The 25,927-nt window shown below is 44.6% G+C and overlaps 1 protein-coding gene across 1 annotated transcript; it reads right to left on the bottom strand.

Moving 5' to 3' along the window:
- Positions 1 to 1,563: 1,563 nt before the first annotated feature.
- On the bottom strand, positions 1,564 to 25,097 carry TBX22 (T-box transcription factor 22). Its single transcript, XM_083423808.1, has 8 exons — positions 24,543 to 25,097; positions 22,883 to 23,030; positions 17,678 to 17,779; positions 14,376 to 14,550; positions 13,098 to 13,262; positions 10,409 to 10,473; positions 8,707 to 8,792; positions 1,564 to 4,116 (listed from the first exon to the last, which is right to left on the bottom strand). Exons 1-8 carry the CDS (start codon positions 24,688 to 24,690, stop codon positions 3,503 to 3,505), a joined length of 1,503 nt encoding a protein of 500 aa, XP_083279934.1. The 5' UTR covers positions 24,691 to 25,097; the 3' UTR covers positions 1,564 to 3,502.
- Positions 25,098 to 25,927: the final 830 nt, after the last annotated feature.

Raw genomic sequence — 25,927 nt, 5'->3', positions numbered from 1 at the left:
GGGAGCTGAAGGGGGGAAAGCTGGTAGAATAGGTAAATTTCCCACAAATGTAGTGATGCCCCCCCCAGCTTGGTGGTGTTAAAAGAGGACTAGACAAATTCATGGAGGATAATGCTATCAATATCTGCAAGTCATGATGGCTATGTTTTTCGTCTACTGCTGAAGGCAGTATGACTCTGAATACGAGTAACTGAGAATCACAAATGAGGAGAGGACTTTCCACAGCCATCTGACTGGCCACTGTGAGAACAGGAAGCTGGACTAGATGGGCAACTGGGTTGACCAAGCAGGGCTCTTCTTGCGTTCTCAATTATTAGCTACATCTTAGCATGAGAAATTCTGGGAGTGGACTTGAGCCATTGGCTTAAAAGCAAATTCAGCCCTCCGGTTCATTTAAATCGCTCCCTTCCAGTCTGTAGTCTGGCAGATGGGGAACTCTGGCTGAAATCCTCCCTCAGTGATGAAGCTCTAGGAGTAACTTAATTCACATGGAACGATGTTCTGCTCTTCTTATACAAATGGTGAGCTATAATGTGTGTGGCTTAGTTTGCTTCTTTATTCTTTTAGGGAGGGGGATCCCTTTACTTGTTTCTGTCAGCTCTAATTTTGTTGATTAAAAAACAAAAAACCTACAAGCATTTCCTGCAGAGGGAAGATCTACCTCCTATCAGCCTCACACGGTTTGCTAGAGACAGATGGAAGAAAGGAAATAAGAAGCTGAAGGAGTCTGGAAAAGTTGCTATAAGGCAGAGGTGGAATGTTGGATGTGGCCCTCTGTGCCTCTTTAAGTGGCCCTTGGGACTTCTGAAGCCACACCTTTTCCCAAGGCACTCTTTTCATAGGTCCTGCTCCATGCCTGACTGGAATGTGTCCTTGAACTGTGATAATCCCTGGAGAAAGGGTGGGGTTATATGTAGAAACTTCTGGCTTTTGCATGGCTGAAATGTAGCCTACTGTACAAAACGGTGAGTCATGCCAGTTGCCCCACCCACTTCTACTTCTGGACCTCCTGGCATGTGGACCTCCAAAGGTTGCCTGTGGGGGAATCTGGCCCTTGGGCTTGAGGTTACCTGTAATGGACTAGGACCAACATAAAGAATGTGATTGGCCTTGCATGCCTGCTTTAAAAAAGAAAAGAAAAAGCAGTAGCTATGGGAAGATCCAGACTACAGTCTGGAAGGAAATTGGGTTTAATCATTTGCCCTTGTCATAATCTTGATCTGGACAGCACACCTGTTCGCTCCTGGAGGGAAACTGAGGAACAAGCCAGACCATTGGTCTATCTAGCTTAGTAGTCTATCTGCTCTCCTGAGTTTCAGACAGGAATCTGCCTTAGCCCTGCTTGAAGATGTCAGGCCTTTTAAAATGTGAGCAGGGCTGTATTAACACCATTAGAAGCCCTGAGCATTGAAAAGATTATGGTGCCCCGCCATTTGTAATCTGAAATGAAAACAATACTAAACTATAAACCAAAACAAAACAGATTTATTGCAACGCACAACAGGATCTGATTTCCTGGCATTATTTCTATCTACATTTGTAGGAACACCCCCAGGTTCAGGTGGGGATAAGTAATAAAAAGAGAACCAAAATAAAAATGGAGAAAGAGTTGTGGTGGAGTGTAAGAAAGTGTGTGTGTATTTCCATTTTGATGGAATTTTATGGGTCTCCTTTTTGTGTGTGCCTCTGCTGTTTTGGTGCCCTGACCACACGTTGGCAACACAGCACTGAATGAAAAGCGTGTGTACAACCACTAAACACTCTCCCTCCACCTGCGCCCCAGTAAATATCTGCCATGCTCAGAATGGGAGACTGAGTCAAGAATGGGACTCTGGATACCTGCCCCAAAGTCCTGTCCTGAAGGCACCACTGCCATTCCCACAAGTACTATTCAATGAACCAAACTAAAGGCACATAAAAGGACCAATCACATGCTTCATGTCATGTCTAGTTTGTCCCTCTGTTCTCATGGTGGCCAATTTGTGTTTGGGCTGGAGCAATTCAGACCACAGATGTGAGCCAGCAGGACTGAAACCTTCACTCAGAATATCTCCCTCCATATATTAGATGAAGTGTCAAGAGAAGGGTTCCAGACCCTCCACGTGTCCTTATTTTCCAGGGACGTCCCTGATTTAGAGAAGCCATCCCAGTTTCTGGTTTGATCCCAGAATGTCCAGCTTTTCCTTAGGATGTCCCTATTATCATTGGAGAAATGTTGGAGGGTATGGAGTTATCCAACCCCCATAATTATCCTCATGGAATGGGACGTTCCTGTTTTCATTGGAGAAATGTTGGAGGGTATGGGGTTCCTACCTAGAATTTTCCCTAACATGCTAATTTTCTATGTGCAGGGCACTTTTAAGAACATATATAAAGAGAAGCAAATAATGCAACAGCCTCTATCTGCAACCTGAACTGGTACAACCCAGACTCAGATTAACCACCTGGAAACAGGCCTATGACACCGAACATAGAAAAGGTTAATAAACAGTTAATAGTGATTGGAGGCAAGGGGGGAGGGAGGGAGAGAATGAATGGGACAATAGTCTAATAAGTGCTTTGCTCAGAGAACAGGGAGAGGGAGTTGGGGACAGGAAGCATTGAGGCATCAGTCCTTAAGATCCATGAAATCAATTTGAGTATGTAAAGATATCTCAAAATAACTCTGAGGAATGAGAAAGGCACAGAGTCTGGTGAAAATAACCTTCGGATCACTTTACACTTCAGTAATCTCATGGATGCTAAAATTCTGCTGCAAAGTGCTTTTTTAAAAAAATAATAATAATAAAAGAAAGTCCAATCTACATTTTACCCAAATTCTTTAAATGACTGAGTAAATTAGCAATCTCAGATTCCCCCCTATTTCAATATCTTTCATATTTTGTGTAGTTATTATGAAGACAGATGGTCCCTTGAGAAAACCAGTGAGGCAGCTTGGGTAGAGCTCAGCCACAATTTCTCAAAATACTTCTTTTTCTGAGTGGAGAGCAAAATTCTGAGTGGTGTTTTTTTTTTTTACCCTTGAGCCTTCCCCCACAAAAGGAGGGTCATTTTGTCAAATATTCACCAAATAGTGTCCACTCCTCACCGCCACCACCTTCCCAGAGATACACCAGAAGCTATGTACTTCCCATCTTCAGGGAATGATCCTGCATCTCTATTTCTGAGGCACAGTGGAAGACACTCTATAGTGCCCAGGCAACCAGGACTGAAGCTCTGCTATTGATACACTGCCAGTAATAACGGTGAGTCTCCCTCCCGCAACAAACAGTTGGCGGATTTTGCCCTTCCGGTAAATATTTAGCAAACTCCACTCCCTAAAAAAAAAACAACCACACACAATTTCACTGCCATAGAGAATCTCAGGATGCCAAAGTTTTGCGCTCAACTCATCCGATTATGGTCCACTGCCAACAATCCATCAGCTTTTGCTGATGAGCCAAAGCCGGAAGCTCTGCAGAGTCTGACATGCCACTGCTTCTGCGATGTTAAAGGAGTCCCATTAGAGGCAGTGGTTAATTGCAGAAGGCCAGGGAGAGTGGTTGCACCTGCTCTCTCTGAGAGGGGATGGAACACCGTCGTTTGCTTTGAAATGTCCTGTTGTGTTCATCAGCCTGGATGGCATCGAGAAGTTATAGCCGTAGAAACCATATGGAGGATGTAAGGCACAATTAAGGGCTTCCTGGGTAATGGGACTTGATGGGAAAATGTTTCCAGATGCATGCAAGCCATACAGCATATGCCCAGCAGAACTGGGCCCTTGGGGGCTTGGTCCATTTAAGTCTTCTGCTTTGCCACTTTTGACGTTGGTTATGCTCAGAGAAGACAGTGCAGGCATCTCCACCATGAAGTGAGGCAAAAGGGGTGTGCTGGAAGCATTTCCCAGTTTAGGATGGCTTGGGAATATCAGCGATGGCTGTCTTAAAAGGCCGGTAGGGCAAATCTTGTAGCAGACAGGGAGGCCAAAGTGGTGGAGGTAAGATTCCGGGCATGACATTCTGAGGTTGCTTGCTGACAGGTGGAGTGTAGGGGGAGAGCAAGAGGGGGAGAGAAGAGAGCTGAGAGGAGATGGGGTTCCCCCGGGGGGTGTCACAGGGGAAGACCCAGGACTTCCACCTACAGTAAGGCAAGAAAAATTATGTCATTAAAATATTTTTTAAAAGAGAGAGAGAGATTTCCCTTTCTCTCTCTGGTTACTCCCAGATTGTTGCTGTTTGGAGGTGGGGTTCGATCACATACCTGAAAATGCATCATGCAATAACAGAGACTTAGGAAGATTCTGTACAACAAACCTGCATCTCCCAAAAAGTCAGACTTTCCCCAATAACCAAAGTGATGGGAAAGTGTTCTGAGGAGTGTGGGATAACACTTGCTTTGATGCAACGTCATCTAACCTCTCCAAAAACAACTAGAACGAATGCTCTTTTTTAAAAAAATAAAAAATAAAAAGCAATGGACATAATCTATTCTCCTTGTAAACAAATCAGAATGAATGATCAATAAACAAGCCATCTTGCAGCGTGCTCTGTCTCTCTCTGTCTCTCAAATGCTCAGGATATCCAGTGGCAGCAACTTCTGGGGCTACTACTAGGAATGTCCAGTTCTATACTCTATGCCCCAAACTATAGGGGTGCTTCATGTCTTAAACCACCAGGGCTATAGTCTAGTGGCATTTCCCTAGACCAGCCTTGGGAAACCTCAGACCTGAAGGCTTAAGTTGGCCCCCCAGTCCTCTGTATCTGTCCCTCAGGACTCTCCCCAGAACATGCTCTCCACTCTCCTTGGGTGCTTTTGTCTGGATGAAATGTTCTCTTGAATTGGGATAGTGCCTTTTAGGGTTCCTATAGTCCCACTGCATTCTCCCAGGCAGCGGTGCCAACTTGAATAAAATATTGGTAAGGTAAGCCCTGCCCCACATAATCGATCACATGACATAGTGCATACACACGATTCGAATGGCAATGCCCATCAACTTTGGGGGCACCAGCTCCCTCAAATATCTTAGGGGGGGGGGGCAAAGATCCCTAGGAGTTGGCTCCTATGCCCCTGGGGAAAACTTCTATTTAGTGCTCAATTGGAGCATGCGGCAATTTTCTGGATTGACATTTGCTCCAAATTAGCACTAAAGAGCGGGTTTTCCCTGAGACAGGAGCAGGGCAAGGAGGAACCGCTTGGACCCATGCCTAGAAAGCACACGTCAAGCAAAAAATGACTTGGACCCATGCTTTCTAGGCACGGGTCAAGTGGAAGTATGAGTGAGCCATAACTTGCCTGGTTGGAGGATTAAAAGGTTTTTTTGGGGGGGGGGGTAGAAATCTCTCCATTTTGTGTGTTTAGAAAGTAGCCTACTGAATCAACCACTCTCATCTGTTGCTCCATGCACTTTTGCTTTTGGCCCTGCCCACCACGGTTGCATGGACCCTGGAAAGTTGTCCATGGCTGAATGTGGTTGTTGGGCTTAAAAGGGTCTCTACTTTTGCTCTAGGATGTAAAGAGATCCCAGGTATTGGAATAACTCCACCCAGATTGGCCATTGGCTTGCCTCAACAGGAAGAGCTAAAGGGACTTCCTGTCCAAACACAAAGTTTGCCTGAGCAATTATTGTTTTTTACTCTCTATTTTCTCCTAACCTGCTGGCTTCATGCCCATCAACTGCCCCAGAAAAACTGGGACATCCCATTTTCTCCTATGAGAGCATGGATCAGCCATTTTGGGAGCCTTGCTCTGTTATGATTTTGGGCCGAGATCTCACCCTGGGTCTGTGTTTGGTCTCCAAAGGTATGAAAACTATTAGCCTAACTGAAATGATAGTGTGTGCAACATGGCTGAAATTGTAACACTGTTTGACAGAATGACAGAAATTCAACTAAGAATTATTTTCTGCAGTTGGTTCATGGTACCAGTTTTTGAGGGTGGGAGAAGGTGAGTGCCATGGCAAGTTCTCTGACTGCCCTTGTGTTCCTCTCTCTCTCTCTCTCTCTCTCTCTCTCTCTCTCTCTCCACACACACACACTCATTCTGCCATTTCCACACTCTTTTGGAGAGAGATTAAAGTGGAATGAATGTTCCTTGCAATCAAGCATGTGTAATTATCTCACCAGAATGTAAAGCTGGGTATTTATCCAGGCTGCAAGCTTTGAGCAATTTAATTGATGGATTAATGAGCAAAATCTTAAAAGGGGGCAAATCCCCCTTTGATTAATCAGTTGGGCTCAGAAGAAGCCAAAGACCTAGGATTCTCAAAGGACAAGCTGCCTGCAGGCCCCAAGATGCAACAGCTCCCTCTTTGCTAGGCTGATGAAAAGGAATTGTTAAAATAGCATATCCTCCTTCTACTTGGCATCCAAAATCAACAAATATTTTAGCTTTCTGTACGAAATTATTGCAGAATTATTCAGAATGAAAATAAGGACCCCAGGCAACTGAAACTCACTGGAACTAATGTAGCAGCATAGTAGCTAAAGCCTCATTGAACAGAGTGAGACAGGACTTGCCTTATTATGGGTGAAGCTACCCTTGCGCCTGGTGTGAAGGCGCCAGCTGTTGAAAAATGCTGTAGCTAGACTGTTGCTGGAGATAGACTACTGCCAACACATAACTCTGGTTCCTAAAAGCTCACATTGGCTGCCCATATGTTACCAAGCCAAGTTCAAGGTTCTTGTATTAACTTACAAGGCCCTGAACAACTGGGGTCCATGATATCTTTAGGACTACGTGTTCCCTTATATCCCTGCTCAGTCAATGAGATCCCCTTTGGTGTTCCCCTGTTCCCACAGATGAACAGCTCGTAACTACCAGAAGATGTGGGTTCAGTGTAGCGGGCCCAAGCTTGTGGAACTCCCTCCCTAATTAAAGTTAGAAAGGCATTCTCTTTTCTGAACTCCAGATGCATGATGAAGTCCCCCTTATTCCAGCAGGCATTTTAAGTTAGTTTGAGTTTCTATTTGGTTCTGTGATGATTTCTTTGGTTTTGTTACATTCCTTGTATGGTTTATTTTTATGTACACCACATAGAAATTCTAATGATTAAGCAATATGTAAATGTAATAAATAAATACATTTCCAGTGGCAAATGCTGGGGGGTGGGGAGGGGTGCAGCAGTAAAGGTTGGTCCACTTGGGGAAATGAGGCACTGCCCCACCAACCACAGACTATCCCCAATAACTAGTGCAGTGTGGATTCAGTGAATAGGAGGGCAAATGGGAGAAAACTAGAATTAATTTGCTCTGCCTCCACTTAATAATGGACACCCTGGCTTCCACCTTGCCAGTTCCACTGGGCACCAGGCACCACTAAGTGGCATCAGTGTAATGGGTCTCATCAGAACACCAAGACCCATACAGCTGCCTGAGCATGATGGATGCTGGACCTGATTATCCCCATGAGGGACTGACTGGGAGTTACTTGTCTAAGGCCACCAAATGAATCCCTGATAGAGGCAAGAGTTGAATTGAAGGGCTTTCTGGTTCATTGCTCAACCTTGTGCAGCCTAGTCCCAGGCCTGTTTACACAGGAGTCAGTCTCACTGCAGAGCCATCCAACGGTATTTTGATGCCTGAGGCAAAGAATGAGATAGTGTCCCTATTATCCTTCCTGAACCCCTCTGCTGGAGATTTATAGTTATTTTTGCAACTACTGCCACACACAGCATAGGACCATTGGTCCATCTACTTCCCCAGGCAATCCATCTGAGATCTTCTGCATGCAAGGCTATGGCATTTCCCTAAATGAGCCTGCTTTCCTTACGGGCAGTGAATGAAGCTCCCTGTTGTCAGGGTTGAAATGAGATTCAGCTATCAGTCCAGTCAGCTTCTCTGCATAGGTAAGTGGGACACTATCTCATCCTTTGCCTCAGACTGGCAGTGATATACCAAAAGTTGTTGAGCTTTTTTTAGGAAGCCAGAGTTGTTGAGCTCCCCCCCATTTTTTATTTAATTATTTTTTGGGGGGCCACAATCCACCAAGATCATCTACCACGAACCCCCCATGATCGACCAGAAGATCGCGAACTACCTGTTGGACATCCCTGACCAGTGGTTCTTCTTGTTCCCCAGGCATGGAACTAGGTTCTCTACCACCAATCTATGGTCTTTCCAAAGGAAATCTGCTTCTTTTTGAAACAGTTTAAAAGGAAAAATCCTGCTCTGCTCTGGATTCAAGCTTAGCCATGCTTAGAGTAGACCTGACGGGGCTCAAGTCAGCCCAGGTCAGCATTATATTGTTGTGAGACATGGTATTGGTCAACTTGGAAAGGCCCTTTATCAAAAGCATTTCATGAGCATGCTGGCATACAGCGTTAACAGGAATATAGGAAGCTGCCTTATACCAAGTCACATCACCAATCCTTCTTTCTCAGTATTGTCTGCACTGACTGGCAGTACATCTCCAGGGTCTCATACAGGAGACTTTCCCAGCCCTGTCTCAAGAAAACAGGGAGTGAAACATGGACCCTAATCCTAACCTTCTCTGGGGCAGGGAAATGATGCTTTAAATCATTTTAATTCTCTAGCCCAGAAAGTTAAAAGCCAAATTTGCATGGCCATCAGATACAATGTCTTTACTGAAAATTAGCTTCCTTGCTATCCCAGTATTCAGGTTGCCAAAGCCTCCGAGGAACTGACTGCACTGAACATGTTGGAAAGCATGCCACTGTTGCTTAAAGTTCAGCATAATGATCTCAGAAACAATGGAGAATTCTGTACTTACCCTGACTTTCTGCACCAAAAGACTTAAAATCCAGGGTAAGTGATGGTCTCCACGGATATGATTCCAGAAGTCCATCCAATACTCCTCTACAAAGCAAAGCACAGACATCAGCCTAGCACTTGCATGGGAATATGTTCCAAAGGCTGGTTCAGATATTGACAAGTGGGGTACTATTTAGCAGAGTCATAGCCATAAAGGAAATGGCCAAATAAGGAAATATGAACACTTATAAAAGTAATCTAATTTTCACTTTCCTTTATGAAGATGGGGGGGAAATTACAGAATTCAAGCAAAATATCCCTGCATCACACTTTCTTTCTTGCCCACGATCCTAAGAGACCAAGGCATACAAAATAGGATATTGTTGAGATTACCAGTGTGTCAACCTGCCAATGACTATGTACCAAAAGTTGATTTACACCCACCCACCCACTTCATGGAAAATGAAGGCCTCAGTTCTGATAGGGGCAATCCAAATGCAAGTTTCCACACTAGGAATGCACCCTTCTCATCAAAGGGGAGTACAAGTGGCTCAGTCACACCAGGTGTGAAGCTTCTGGGGCATCGCAGAAAGTGCTGCAACTATGATGTTCAATGCAAGGTAAGTGATGGGAGGGCACATTAGATTTTGTGCAGGGTGCCAAGTGCAGAAGCTTCTGCATCCAGCAAGTTTGTAGACAGGAAGCAAGGCAGTTTTATTGCACTAAATAAACAGATGTAGTGACAGACTATTCACATATAGCAAACAAATAGTCTGCAAATAATCTAGTTTGGCCCTCATGAGGTAGGGAGGGTTGTTTTTAGAAGGTGGGTGTCTCAGAAGCTCTAGTGAGCTTCCTGGGTGCCTCTTGAGATTCTGGCAAAAATATATCTTACTATGCACATGAAAGTAGTATGTGACACATAAAACAGATTGCAACTGATTAATCTCTTTTTGTTTATTTAATTGCTTAGCTTAAAATGTGCTCCAGTTGTTAATTTAAGGAAAGCCTTGCAGCTGGATCAGAACAAAGGCCCATCTGCCCCAGATTTCTGTTCTGACAATGGCCAACCAGATGCCCATTATGGGAAGCCCACAAACAAGACACAAGAGTAAAACCGACATTCTCTCCACTTGTGGTTCCCAGCAACTGGTATTCAGAGGCATACGTCTGAATATTAGAAATAAACATGAAATATTGTGAAAACTGCGAGTAGTAAGGACCACTTTAAAATAGGAGTCTCTCCTCCCTTTCTCCCACATTGGGTGCCTCCTGCAACACCCATGGAGTCATCAGAAAACAAGGCGAGGGGTTGGACAGAGGGGGTTCGTAACTATTGTTTTACCATGTGCAAATATTATTTATTATTTCATATGTGTTTATGCAGCTTAATAGCAAAGCAAACTCTAAGTGTTCTAGAAAAATAACAGATGAAACTGGAAAACTGCAGTATTATGTAATAGAAAACTACAAGCCAAAAGCATATACTACTCCATTGGTTAACCAATTATTACACCGAAACTCATACTATCAATTAGTTAGGATAGCCTTCATGGATCTGGTCCCCTCAAGATGTTTTGAACCACAGCTCCTCCCACCAGCACTTGCTGGGGCTGATGGGAGTTGTAGTCAAAATATTTGGAGATCACTAAGCTGACCAAGGCCGGACTATGATGCCTTTAACTAGTGGACAGCCCAGCAAATAAATGGTAATAATTTACCTGTTTCTTCCAGGGTCTCTAAACCCTTTAGCAAAGGGATTCCGGTCAATCTTCAGTTTTGTTATCTGTGGACATTCGCAGCAAAACAACAAAGAAAGAATTGTTTGAGTGCTGTAACCAGGTCAGCAAACTTTTTCAGCAGGGGGCCCGGTCCATGGTCCCTCAGACCTTGTGGGGGGCCGGACTATATTTTGGAAAAAATAATAATGAACAAATTCCAATGCCCCACAAATAACCCAGAGATGCATTTTAAATAAAAGCACACATTCTACACATGTAAAAACACGCTGATTCCCGGACCGTTCGCGGACCGGATTTAGAAGGCAATTGGGCCAGATCCGGCCCCCGGGCCTTAATTTGCCTACCCATGAAGTAACCCAACACTAGAATGGCAAAAACCTAGTTAGACAGAATGTCATTCATTTGCAGGAGAAATTTGATTCCATTCACACTTAAAGGCAAATCTATGAAATCTGCCCTTTCTAAAACAATATGAAACCATAACTACAGTCATCCTTCAAAATGCACATTTACCTGGATTTTGTGTTGCAGTTCTCCAAACAATGTTTTTTTAAAAATGCATATATTAGGGGGAAGTGCATAAAAATAAATGTAGTAGTGAAACACACATGAAAAATGCATTATATAAAATGTTTGCTCGGAGAAATTCACACTAAATTTTTTTTTTAATGCACATTGCTGCAGAAATGTGGAGAAATGAATTGAATATTGGATAACTGAGAAATGGACAGAACAAAACCAACACATCCTTCCATCCCTACTCATATGCGTCCAATGTTAGAACAGGTTTCTAAGAAATTATCACAATTACCCTACATATAAACATGAGCTTTTCGTGGTCACTAGAGTCCATTCTGTGAGTTTTGTGGAGCACTGTCCTCAGTAAGGGGTTTTAGGTATACATGAGTGTAGGGAGAGGGATATAAATGGTGAGACCTTGAGAGGCCATTGTTCTTTGAGTTTGTTCCACTCCTTTTGAGTCCCAGTTTAACTAATAATCATTTGTTGGGTTAGAATGTGTTGCATTTGCTACACCTTTGAAGTCATTCCTTGATTGATTGATTGATTGATTGATTGGAATTCATATACTGCTAATATTTTTTTAACCTCTAAGCAGTTCACATAAAATAAAATACGCATTTAAATTATCAATTAAAAGTCAGAAGTAAAAGCAAGTTCATTTTTAAAAGATACAAAACATAAACAAAACCAGCATAAAATTGCATATTAAATTGTGCATCAGCTTTTCATATCTGGATAGGCTTTTGCAGACTCATACCCTAATGTTACTGGACCACACTTGTGCCCTGATTCTTCTAAAGAGAAAACTTCACCAAATCAGTAGTTTTGATGTGATCTTATGCATTCTCACTTTCAGTACTGTTCTATTGATGCATCCGTGCAGTTTGGCACACTTGAGGTTAAACCGCCACACAATTTATAAGTAATAATAATTATCATTCAATTTATGTCATTTAAAGATCTTAAATATGAGCAAATAGTTTGTGAGCAAGAAGTGACCTCACATGCATGATATAATAGGGATTGTTTTCAGTGAGTTTTTTTATTCTATTAATAACCTTGTTGTATTGTTGTTTGTGTTGTCCCTGTTTTTAATTCTAACTCAAAATAAATTCCCATGAGTGCCGGCCCCTGCAAAGAAAACACCCGCCCCCCCAAAAAAGAATTTTGGTATAAATAACTGAACTAGGAATGAGAGAGCAATTCATTTGGGTTTCACAAAGCCCACACTTCCCTAGCCCAAACATGTGAATCGGAACACAGCTCTTCTTTGATTTTGTGTGCCCTTGTTTGGATTTTGTGATACAGTCTTCCAGCTAAAGAATGCAAACAAAAATGTGTATATAAGTGCAAAGGATGTGGAAGGAACTCATCCATCAGCCAAAATAACATGGATAAATCCACTGTACAGAGGAAACCTGACTTGCAAAAACTGTGTGACAGGAGAAATGTGCCTGAAAATGCATATGAATTTTCATGAGGGCTTAAAATATAAAAATACCTGAAAAGTATGCAGAAATGGGGCAGACCAAACTTAACACTGGAAAAATAAGAAACTAAATTACATGTAAATTGACAGATTCATTCACATTAACATCAAGTTTCGTATAGGGGCAGCATTTAATCAATATTTTACTGACCCAAGACATTGAGAAAAACTGCAATTTGGTCCATGCGCATACACACACACACACACACACACACACTTTTCCATATACCTGTGGGATGTAATCTAGCTTAGAGGCTACAGGCCAAGACTATGCGCACTAGGGATAGGTGAATGCGTCAATTTCAGTTTCTCTCAGTTTCTCACTTTCCCTGTGTTAAATTCAGTTCTCCACCTTTCCACATCAGCTTGTATTTAAAAAAAGGAGTTCTCACGAAACTCCATTGGGATTTTAGTGTGACTTTCTCCTAATACACACATTTTAGCATGATAGTTTTCCTAATGTACACTTTTTTACAGAGCAGTTTTCCATAATATAATGCATTTCTGTGTTGATTTATTTGTGTAGGGTTGTTGTTGTTTTTAAATGCATCAGTCCCACTTCAGGGGGGAAAGAAACTACCTTAATTTGCACAATTCCAAAATCTGAAGAGAAATGAATGGAAGTACCATTTTGGAAGCATCTCTTAAGTAACTTGCCTGCTGGTTTTGATAGGCTGTGACAGTGGTGAATTCAGTTTCTTTAAATGAGAAGGTCTGAACTCCTGCTGCTGGCAGTGACTGGATCTGGGACAGATCAAACCGGGAATCCTGGACGATGACATGGACTCTTGGCTTGTATTTGTGCATGGACTGCAGAATAATCTGTAAGAGAAGACAGGCAAATGTCTTTAGAAACCTCAGGTCTAGGGACCTAGTGCTACTATATCTGGTTCTTGGGACTCTCCCAGCCCTATTCTGTGTCCTTGAGTGCCACTCACTTGCATGGGTGGGTGGGTGGGTGAAAGGGTGCATAGAAGCCTCTGGCTTTTGCATGGCTGAAATGTAGGCAATTGTACAGAGGTAAGAATCACATCCATTGCTCCACCCACTTTTGCCCCTGGCCATGCCTATCGCTGGCATGTAGCCCCCAGAAATGGAGATGGGGCCCTTGGAATGAAAACATTTTGCTGTCTCTGGTTTATAGAGTGAGTGCTGATCTATGTTCCAAGGGAGGTGACTTTGACAATGGGGGTGGTAAGGAGCTCCATCGTTGGATCTTTAAGCCCTTACGTTACCAGAGCAGGATGAGAGGGACAGGTGCTGCATCACAAAGGGGCTCCAGCTATGCATTTTACCCAATGTGGCCCTTGCATCACTGTGGCAACTTCATGGTAGAAGAACTCATACACTTATGCACAGAGACACAACTTTCTCTCCCTCGCTCGCAATTTCTTAAATTCCAGTCTGCAAAGCATGTGGGGCTGTGACTCTGAATGTAATAATGCTGAAAGGTAGATGGACTACCAACTTCCTAATTGATTGTGGGTTTTGTTTTGTTTTAATTGGCATGAGCTCCCCTAGAAATTTTGGTAAAATGAAGAGTGCCATATACAATGGTTTCAAATAAACACACATACAGTGGACGCTCAGGTTGCGAATGTGATCCATGTGGGATGCACGTTCGCAACTCGCAGCCTTCACAACCTGCAGTGGCGCGGGTTGCGATTCGGCGCTTCTGCACATGCGCAAAATGATTTAGCACTTCTGTGCATGCACGACCACCGAAACCCAGAAGTAACCCTTTCTGGTACTTCCAGGTTTTGGCAGGTTTGTAACCTGAAAAAAGGCAACATGAAGCGTCTGTAACCCAAGTTATGACTGTATAAGAAAGTCTTAGGGCAGCCCTAAAAGTTATTTCTTGTTCCAACAAGAAAACTCTGTCCATCCCTCCCTTCTTCTCCCATCATAGCAGTGCACCCTCCAATCCACACCTACATGCCCTTTGTCGTCCATCTCATTGTTGGTCAGTTTCACCCGATCAAAGCTGATGATCTGTCTCATCCAGGTCTCTCCAGAGCAAGGGGAATCTGGGTGGATGTAAAGCCGGGGTGTGATGCAAGAATGGTCTGTGTTTCCGGCCACCATCCACTGGGAGCTGTGGTAGACATACCTTCATAGAGGACAGAGGTCGTGAGGTTAGGAAGCAGCAGAACAATCTGATGCAGAACCCACATTAAGTCCTGCATTTGGCTTCTCTACCACACATCATAAGCACATTAGATGCACCTGCCAGATCAGACCAATGGCCTATATAGTCTAGCATCCTCTTCTCACAGTCAGGCTCTGCCTGTAGGAAACCCATAAACATTCTTGAGCACACCCCCCCCCAATATTATGCCCACTTTCTGAGTTAAGCAGAGTTCACATGATTGGCAGCAGTGCTGAGTCACCTGGCAATCAGAGCCTACCCTGTCAAGAGCCCTTAAAAATGGAATGCTGAGGACTTTCGTTCATCTTTCACTGCCCATTCAGAAGGCTACCTTTTTATTACATTTGCCACTTCTTTAAACTATTTTTTGTTGGTAGCCTAGGATTCCTTTTCTGGTGTATAGAGAGAACAAGAAGCTCAATGAAAAAACCAGTAAGATATTCACCTGATGCTACCCTCCAACATCAGTTATTAGTAGCAGATTGAGTTGATCTGTAACAATAATTATTAAATACTAAATCCTATAGTTGCAGTTTCCTGCCGGTTCTTTCTGTTCTGGTGTCCTGTGAAATGTGCAGGGAGTTTGGGGGCATTGCCTGTGCCTCATTATAAATTCAGGGCCCCTTCAAAGGGATTCCAAAGAAACTGACCAGGTGTGCAGTATCCCCAGTAGTCAGGTTTTTAAAGCCTCCATTTCCTTGCCGGACACTCCGTGGGACCTTAACTGGCTTGCGATCGTTAGGTCTCAGCCTTCCCCCCCCCTTCCGCCCTAAACTCTTACCCCTGCTTTGCCCACAAAGAAATTATGGCTCTATTTAGGACTCAGCGCTTGAAAAATTCGCTTCCTGAAATTCAATCATGTCAGTTAGGAGGACAAGGACAGGTATCTGAACCCTGAGTATGTTTCTCTCTGCAGCGGACATCTCAATATTTTTTCACCTTTAGAACACCGACAGAAGGACCATATGCATGCTTACTCAGAAGTAAGGCCCAATGAGCTCTATGGAGCTTACTCCCAGGCAAGGGTGTATAGCATCGCAGTGTTAATAATCCTATTCTTTTGTTTTAGGTAGTAACTCCTATGGAACTCGGGAAACTTTCTTATGTATAGGGTTGCGCTGCGAAAACAACGACAGAACAAAAACGCGCCACGTATTTAAAGCACGGTTAAAGCATATGGCTTCTCGCAAAGAATCATGGGAACGGCAGCTTTCCTCTCACAGAACTAGTTTCCAGCGTGCTTTTCATATGTGTTGAATATCCTAAATGTGTGGGGCGGATCTTCCCAAAAGGAACAGCGAAACTGGCATTATTATTATTTTTTAGAAAGTATCTCTGATTTCCGTGAGCGATTTAAACAACATGATTACATATCCCGCATTGAAACCTTTGGGACGTAACACGCTAACTGTTGGGATAGCTCAAGACTCCTGCTGCCTTTGATGTGGGAGAGAAAGGCAGCTTTTTCAAAAGGCAGCCCCTGATCTCAACCTGTCAAATTATTGTCGAAGGCTCCCTGAGGTCCTGCGAACTGTTTGTTTACTTTGCAACTTTCCCCAAGCCCTTTGGGGAAGGGCCGTAGCTCAGCGGTTAGGACGTCTCTTTTGCCCCGGCATCTCCTCCTGGGTAGGGCTGGGAATACTTCCCTGAAACCCGGGCGCGCAGGCAATAATCACGCTCAGTATAGGGCAATTTCCCGTGTTCCTAAGAGTCCTGATCAAAAGCACCTATATTGGAAAGAGGTACTGTAGAAACCAATGTGCACATCCTCTCCCAGACCAGCGGTGGAGGGAAGAACACGGGATGAAAGTAAACGGGACAGCTTCTGTCTGTGGCGCATAGAATCTCGCGCCACTGGGACGCAGGCCCGCCGTGTGTGTACCTATACTTCTTTACGCAGATCTGAAGTGTGTATATTCCTTCGTGCAGCGCATAGTTAACCTGTGGAACTCCCTCCCTCATGAGGCACTGGCACCAACGCAGGTGACCTTTTTCTTTTTTCTTTTTTTTAAAAAAGGTTTAGATAATTTCATGGAGGACAAGGCTGCTAGCCTCGATGGTTTTGTTCTACCTCCAAGGTCTGGGGCGCTATGTATCGGAATACCATTTGCTTGGAACTGCTGCTGTTCTCAGGTCCTGCGTGCAGGCTTCCCACAGGCTTCTGGTCGCCCACAGGATGCTAGCCTAGATGGGCTATAGACCAGCAGTCCTGACTTATTATGGAGTCTGAAGGAGTTTGCTTAGGCTGCAGTGTTTAACCGCACCTGCAAGTAAACCCCACTGAATTCAGTAGGGCTTACTTTTGGGCAGACATAGGACTGCGCTTTAAGAACTCGCATTTAGAACTGACTTGGATCTTAGCTTTCTGTCAGCGTCTGAAGAGCCCTGCCTACAATCCGTTTCTGACTGCTGTTTTTCATGCGGATTTAAAATCAGTTGGAATTAATGGGGAAATATCTCTTTGGGTCCAGATACTTCAGAATATTTGGGATGTCGTAAATTCGTGCAAACAGTGAGCTATTGATATATTTTGCCAATGGGTCAGAAAAGCTTAAAAAAGAGGAATCGGTTTACGATTACTCCGCATAATTCCGGCCCTGAATGATTTGAGGAGACGCGGTTATTTCCTAGAAGGGGGCGGGGGGAATCCTGCTGAATATGAGAAAACAGGCATAAGAGCGGACTGCAGTTTCACGTGTAAGTTGATGGTCATATGATGAAATTAGGAACGGAGCGGGGGGGGGGAGTATTTGAAGAGAAAATGGAATCATGCATGATGCGCATCTGCTTGCTTTAAAATGGCTTCCAGGCCTACTGGGGTGGAGGGGCAGGTCCCTTCGACATCAGTGGGACTGATTCACACGTACATGTAGGAAGGAACCATCCTGTAACTGGCAGTTGAAGCTGGGAAAAGATTGAGTGTGAGGTGATGCTACCATATGCGCAACCCTTTCTGTGCTGGTTGGGAGCTGGAGGCCCTGACACAAGCAGGAGGCACGTCGTCATCACCTCCTGCTGAAGTCATCCGCAAATGTGAACTGACTCTATATCTTGCTTAGCTTCCAAAGGAGAACGGTCCGCGTTTTACCTGTATCTTTTCGAATCTACCGGCACCACGTCTATGGCGATGTAATATTGCTTCATCGAATCCAGACCTTTCACTTTGACTCTGACCGACGGAAACATTCTCCTGCGAGAAGCGTAAGAAGAGCAATAGGTTTCATTTGGCATCTGGTTCCTTGGTTCTTTTCTTATCCCGCTCTGTCTCCACTGCTCAAGGCTCATCGCGCAACTGTCCACAGCCATACCTGAAAGGGATACCTGCCGCTTTATGAGCCCCGGAAGTCTCAGGCCGGCGAGCCTGCTTTTCACACCGCCAGCCTGAGCGCATTCCCTGTAATATTTGCAGGAGCACTGGAGTTTAAGGGACACCCCATTCCCTTTGCATTGCAAGGCTTACAGCTGATGGGACTTGCAAGAAATGGGCAAGATCCTGTGCGCGCTGACTTGGGAGTAAGCACCCTTGAACTCAATGGAAATTACTTTCGAGTAAACATGAACTGGTTCCGGCTGAGTTTCCCTGTTTTGCTGCTCCCGCTATTAGCATCACCCCCATTCCCTGTCACATCAGAAGGGGAGAAATGATCTACTTTCAGGTGTAGCAGAATCAAAGAATTGTAGGATTGGAACGGACCGCGAGGGTCATCTAGTCCAACCCGCTGCAGTGCAGGAATCTTGCCCACGAACCACAAACCTTCTGGTTAACCGCACTGACACATTGCGCCACAGAGACCTGGTAGAAACCGGCGTGGAAGTAATAGTTTGAACCCTTCCTAATAGTAAGAACATAAGTAGCTGTAGTGTTACGCAAAATACTACTAGAAGTCGTAAATTGCTGGTTTCTGTCCTAGTGAATAAGCCCGATTAAAAGTGCTTAGTATTTCGTTTCGTTTTCCAAAAGCTTTCTATATCCGCGAATGCGTGTGAAATCATTCAGGCACCATTATCAATGCTAAATCTTAAAACATGCTTCGTGGGAAAAAGGATCCCAACCACAGCAGGATTTTTCTCTCTCTCCCTCCAGCAGATTGTCAATAGGACCAGACTGTTCGTTCACCAAGCCTTGGGCTGCGGCTGAAAGGTAGGAAGGAAAGTCTCAGAAGGACGGAAGACCAAGGGGAGGAGAGAGTGGGGGTGCAAGAGAATGCGATGTGCTAGCTCCGTAGAAAGGTTTACCAGAAAAACAAGATTCCAGCCCAGCAGTGAGGAACAGAGAGCCAGCAATGGTGTAGTGGCGAGAATGTTGGACCAGGACTTTTCAGGGTTCGAATCCTCACTCAGCCATGAAGTTTCCTGGGTGACCTTGGGCCAGTCACTATCTGTCAGCTTAACCTACTTCACAGCGTTGTTGTGAGGATGAAATAAAGAAAAGTTAAGATGTACAGTAAATAAACATGTCAGATGTTCCTTAACTATACAACTCTCACTGCATCTGATTGTTGGTCATGGTGGCTGGGGAGAAATGAAGTTCAGAAACACCTGGAGGGCCACAGGTTTCCCATCCTGCTCTAGTCCCCTAACAATTGTGTCTGCAATCCTATACTTGGGGTGTGTTCACATTACCATTTTAGAAGGCCGTGAAGTTGTTAACATACACACACACCTTCCATGGGTCTTTCCTCTCTCCCTGTTCACATCAGCAGGGCTTCATAGTGTCACAAACACATTTTGTTTGTGTACACACTACAGGATGGGGGGGTCTTTACCCTGTGCAAAGGAGGCTAGAGATAAATTAGAAAAGGCTGGAATGCTCCAAACCATGTGAATCTGGTTTAAGAAACAATGCATCAAAAAACCCAGCTGTGCTTTAAAAACAACAACACCCCAGCAGGAAACGTGCATTTTAAAAAAATATAATGGCCTGTGTGAACACGGCACAGAAAACTGAGTAAAAACCCAACACAGTGAGTGCACAGTAATTGAGAGTGTGAACTCAGCCTTAGTTAGCTAGGAGTGAGTCCCAGTGTATTCAATAAGGCTGTTATCTGAGTAGAGTTGTATGGAATTCCAGTGCACCTCTGCTTTTAAGGCACCACAGAACTCCTTACCCCATGGACCTGGCTTTCCACTGCAGTGCTGAGGTCAAGGGTAAGGAGGAGAGCGCAAGCAAGGCATGGATGGTTTCCCACATTATGAAGTAAGTGAAGTAAAACATATTACCCTCTGCATAGCACTTTTCTGAAGACCATTCTGTCTGCACCACTGCACCTGCTATCCAGGGCAGAACCTTTTATTGCCCTAGACTTCAGGGGTAGCTAACATGGTGCCCTCAAGATGCTACTGGACTTCAACTTGACCATAGGCCATGCTGGCTGAGGCTGTTGGGAAGTCTAATCCAGCAACATCTGGGGGCACCACAATGGCTTCCCATTGTTTTAATAATCTTGCAAGGGATGTTGCGTGAGGTGTTTTAATTAAGGGGAGATGTCTACATTCTGACTTGGCCAGGAATTTTTACTGCACTCTGGCTCCTCACAACTCTTATCTGTTGAGGATGAGGCTGTCAATGGCTACAAGCCATGATGGCCATGTTCTCCCTCTATTGTCTGAAGCAGTAGCCTCTGAATACCAGTTGCTGAGAATCACAAGCAGGGAGAACTCTGTTGCACACAGGTGCCACTTGCAGGTTTCCCAAAGGTTGAGAACAAGACATCTTTGGCCTGATCAGACTGATCCCTTCATATTTTCTTATGACCTTCATAAATTAATCTCTCTTCCTCCCTCTCTTTGCAAAGAACTGCAAAAATGTTCAGCCAAACAGCAACTGGGTGCACAAAGTTAGCAAAAGCATTTAAAGCTATGCATTTAATCCATCTAGCTACTGAGTGCCAAAAACACTGGAATCTTGAGATTTGGAATTCCACAGCACAAATCCTCAGGCATGGATGTTTGAAAACAAATTTTTAAAAGCATCTTCCTTCCTTCCTTCCTTCCTTCCTTCCTTCCTTCCTTCCTTCCTTCTTTTAATGACACCATACTGGTGACAAGGTCAGCCTTCTCTCTAGGAAGGCTTATCAGAAATGTTTTGTGTCTCTTTCTGACCTTATAGTAGAGGGCAGGTAAGAAATCAAATAAATCAAGTACTCAGAAGTAAGTCCTACTTGGCTTAAAGGGCCTTACTCCTAAGTAACCATAGGCAGGATTGTAGGCAGATCAAATCCATGCACAGGTTTTCTCCAGTAGTTTAAAAAAAGGACATCTACTTAGGAATAGGTTGCCTTGAAATGCATTGACATCAAACCAAGGATGTTTAGGATCCTGATGTTAGGCTCCTCACATTCTTCCTTCTTAGTGACATGTCACCCAATCGTACTAACTCAGTGGCAGAGCACATGCTTTGATTTTTGGTATCTGCATTTAGAACCTGGGAAGATTATCTTTCTAAAACCCCGGAGAGCCGCTGCTGGTCAATGTAGACAAACTGACAGTATAAGGCAGCTTCTTCTGTCCCTTTAAGGCTTCACTTGGAAGTAAGTCTCACCGAGTTCTTACTCCCATGTAAACGTACATGAAATTGCAGCCTCAAGCTTTGCCTTAACAGCTCGGCCTTGGTGATCGTGACGCGTCATCCACTAATTCATGGAGCTCTGGTTTGGGAATCGAATAGATTTAATGGAGAAAAGAACCTGCAGAAGGTTATTATAGTCATTTCTCTTGATCAGTGAAAGATGAACTTGTGAGAGAGGCGGTGATAAGAGAAAGAAGAATATCGTGGGAAGAGATTGTCTTTTTATCGATTCAGTGGTGCAGTTAACGTAATTTTAGACTCTGGGTTCAGTGGTTTACAGCCCTCCCCGCATTTAAGGACGGGAATATTTTTTACTTGCTTTTCACCGAAACCTGCTAAGTTGGTCCTGCAGCGTTTGCGAGCCCGGGACTTGAATAACCTTTTATTTAAAATGATATTAGAAAATGGCTACTGCATTGTCGGTGCGGGAGACCAGTGATAAGTTTTACGCATATCACAAAATCCCCATAGTAAAGTCCTCGGCCACCGAATTATCCATTAGCTCATCAGTTTTCTCTCACTCTCCCAAATCACGACCTTACCAGGATCACTGTTATTAAGGAGGAGCTTTTCGCTACAGAATTTATTCCAGGTCGTGAGGAGAGGGGAGCCTGCAGTGTAGATGAAGGACAGGAGCAAACTATAAACATACCTGCCTGTGCTTCCCCCATCCCCCGCACTGCAAATATTTGGTTTGAAATAAGGAAAACAAATTATCTTAACTCTAAGCGTTAGGGGGGGGGTGTGTGAAGGAATTACCCTCCAAGATTATAAGGAGCTTCGGTTCAGGATTGAGCAAGGAGCAACACACACCCGCGCCTCTAGAGAACTGGAGCAGGCAAAGTAATTGTTAGGGTAGATGGAACAACGGTTCTGAATTGTGATTTGTATCAGACTTTCCTGTATCCCTTCGCCTTACCATGGACGGAAATTCTGCCTCAGACACTGAGGTGCTGAGTTTAAAAAATGTAACCTCTGGCAAGAAAAGTCCCTTGATTTCTCCGTTTCGTTTTCATTGGAAATAAAAGGGGGAGGAGGAGGATAGCTACGCCTCTCCCTGAGTTGTGGGGAGAACAAATTTGTCTCCGTTGTTAAAATAAGCCTCCCCCACCCTCTAGAACACAGTGTGGCTTACTTCTGAGTAAGCATGTCATTTGTGCATAGTATGGGCACGGCCCACCCCGACCAAAGCACTATCAAGATCAATCAGTTACTTTCCAGGAGAGAGTTGAGCAAGCGCTGAATTATTTGGCGTTGAAACCGGCGGGACTTGGAAAGTGTCCCTCAGAAACAGGATATTAATAAGAATGAATGAAAGGTCGAATGAACCAGAAACCACCCGCGTTTGTTAAAAGAAAGAAAAAGGCCTTACAGTACAATCCTATACGTGTCTATTCTGAAGTAAATTCGACTCAGCGCAGTGGGGCTTGCCTTACTCCCAGGTAAGCGGGTACAGTATAGGACAGCAGCCTTAGTAATTTACTTGATCGAACCCACAATTCCGTGAGCGCACAGACTTCGGACCATGCCAACGCTGGTTTATTGGAAAGGGCAGAGCAATCGTGTACATTTTTAGCACAGCAACTGACACGCCGGCAAGCACAGTCGCTAACACGTTACTGGAAATTTAGAGTGCTATCTGGGGGCACATCGCGCGCAGCACACGCGTACACACAACAACAACAAAAGGAAGAGAGATATGAAACTCCGGACCAGATGCCCTACCTGCCGGCTTTGGTGATGATCATTTCAGTGCCGATTTCGTGAAACCTCTTCCACAATTCCGAACCTTGCAGGTCCACTTGGATCACTCCGGCCCCTTCTCTGGTTTCCTCTGGGAGGGAGCCCGCCGTTTCTCCCTTAGATTTCTTTTCTGGGAGGAAATAAATGCAAGCGGGGTACGGGGACAGAACTACAGCGAGTGCCCGCGGCTTTGACATGCCATTGGCTCCCTTTCCTTCCTAGTGGCTCGGATCGGAATTCAAGCGGAAGCTGCAGGGATGCGTTGCGAGGGCCATTGAGAGCCATTCGTTTTTAGGAAGTGCTCTCAAATATCCATTGGAAGTCCTGGAAGGATTTTCTAGGCAGAGATTTTGTAGGCGCCGATATTTCCTATGGACTGCTGGGAGGAAAATCTGATGGCACTCGAACTTGCTCCATTCACACTATGGATTTAAAGTACTTTACCAGCACCACGCAGGAATCTTGGGAACGGAGGTTTGTTAAGCACCCTTAACAAGCTACAGCTTCCATGAGGCTTTGGGGGAAACAGAGTGCTTTTAATGTGCTTTAAATAGATAGTGTGGATATTTTTTAAAAGAAATGATTCAAACAATTGCACGCGCGCGCGCGCACACACACACACATGACTTATTTTAGCACGGCTTCATTCCTAGAGAAATTTGGGGGAAATAAGAGCTCGTAAGTAAATGTGTGGAAGACGAGAGTAAATCCGGGATGAGGAACTCTCGGTCCCTGCAGGTGCTCTTGGACCGCCACCTTCCATCTGCTCCAGTCAGTCTGGTCAATGGTCAGGAATGATGGGAGTTACAGTCCAGTAACATTTGCGGGGTCGTATGTTCCCTGGGGTGCAAATAACGATGGTGGGGATTTCCTCTCTTCCGCCGCCACTGAAGCAATTACCTTACTTGGCATTCAGTTGAGCGCTAGGTGTAGTTTTCGCTGCAATTGGCCTCTCTAAATTTCATTTGAATTGCACGAGTTTAAAGGTTATGCCCGGAACAGAACACAGATCACCCACAGGCCCCAGATTAATCGCTTTGTTCTTCCCTCGGTGTAAAACGAGGCTTTGATCCATTCCCTTTAGTAGGACTGGGAGCACGGCTGAGCCCTATTCACATTTAAGAATCTTAAATTAAAAAGTCACAGTTCAGCACTCAGATTTGGAAAAGTACCCCCTCGGCCGGCGTGCGTCCGCCTTCATTGTACAAAGTCCCTTGTTAGTTTACCCTTCGCTTATTCAACACAGTCCTAACTTTTTATTTGGGGCAAGCGTTATTGAAAACAGAGCAAGCTTTAGGGGGACGCCGGATTCTTCTTCCGGCTGGCAAATGAGGAAATACAATAAAGATTATGTTCCCGTGCCATGCTTTTCTTAAGGTTGTACCAGGGAGTAAACCCTATCAGACGCAGAGGGAGATTCAGCTGAACAGCGCAATCCTAACTCAAAAGTAAATTCTTTTGGATTAAATGGGAATTTGCTGTCAGGGAAGCTGGGGCAGGAAATTAGGACTGAAACCTTTCAGGCTACCATTCTAAACGCGCTGACCGACTTCCGAAGAATGTATAGTTTTGGACAGCACGATTCGGCGGTTGCCCGACTAGCACTACAGTGATAAGAAAGAAGAGAGAAGGGCGACTTTACCTGGCGCCTGGTTTTTCCCGAAGACTGTCTTCTCGGCTGCTTTCTCAGCAGAGCGCTCCTCTTCTTCCAAATCCAGAAGTTTGCGCTTCCCCGAGTTGCCCACTAAAACGTCCACGGAGAAAGCGTGCGCCCTGGAGCTCAAAGCCATGATCCCCGTTCCAAATGTGGAGTCTCCTTCTTCTTTTGGAGAATAAAATAAAGAAAGATCAGGAGGGAAGCCTTCCTTCTTTGCTTCCCCTACTCCCCCCTCTTCAAAGCCGAAAAGAAACTTCAGCCCAGCTCAGAAGGGCTTGTGGCCCGATCAACCCCCTTCCAACACTTTGCGCAGCATCCTAGAGAGTGAGAAAATATATCCAGCTTCCCAGCTCCTTTCAGGATTCCTAATGGCTCTCCGAGGAAGCGACTAGCAAAAAGAAGACGACATTTCCATCCCTACTTTTTTAAAAAGGTGGCGGGGGGTGGAGAGAACAGAACTGCCTTCTTTGGCATATCCCAGGGACAGAGGAGTAAGACTGACAAGGGTAAGAAAAGGAGAGGGAACGCGAAGTCAGCTGAACCTGGATCGAGCCAACAGACTCCACTGTTTGTGTTAGGCACTGTTGGAAGTGCTTAAGAGAGAGGATGAGGGAGAGGGGGAAGGGGGTGCGGGGGAGAGAAATGGGGAAGGGGAGGGGATGGCCATGGGGTTGAGGAAAACTCGCCCCTCCTTACCGGGATGGATGTCGGAGACTCTGTTCTCCTTTCCGTCGGCAAACTTAGAAGGGAATTCGACATATATTGCTTGCTGGGTGCCAATTTGCCAGGCAAAGCGCAGAAGCGAGTAGCAATAGGAGGCGTCTTTCTGGGCGTCCCTTTTGCAATCCCCGTCTAGATCTGGCGAGTTGTCTCCTGCTAAGTCTTCGCACCACTGGGCGGCGTGGGAGGGTTAAGGAATTCATGAGGACTAGAAGCAACGTTTCAAAGAGTTTGCTTCCGGACCTTTCCATCGAAACAAACATGCCTGCCTATTATTATTAATTATTATTATTATTATTATTACTATTATCGTTTAATTCTGTTACGACAACAGCAACAACAAAATAAAATAAAATCATCAGCAACAACAAAGCTGTCGCTATCCCAGCCCTGCAAGCCTATGAGTCTTTAATTGCAAGTAAGTGGCAGAGAATTTAATGGAATCTAATTCTGAGTAAACACGGACAGGATCGGGCTGCATGTTGAATTCTGCGCGCTCCGGGTCAAATCTTCCGATGAAGCCTTTTATGGGGAAGGAAGTACCGTTGAAATCTCCCCACATCCACTGCCCAGTACAGTAAAAGCGATACGTTGTAAGCGATACGTTGATTTCAAGTTATTCTTCCACTCAGGCTTATTTGACAAAATGA

The sequence above is a fragment of the Podarcis tiliguerta genome, assembly GCF_965153285.1.
Source record: "Podarcis tiliguerta genome assembly, chromosome: Z".
Classification (NCBI taxonomy): domain Eukaryota; kingdom Metazoa; phylum Chordata; class Lepidosauria; order Squamata; family Lacertidae; genus Podarcis; species Podarcis tiliguerta.
The sequence above is the reverse complement of the archived record's forward strand: the minus strand, read 5'-3'. Positions and strand labels throughout refer to the sequence as shown.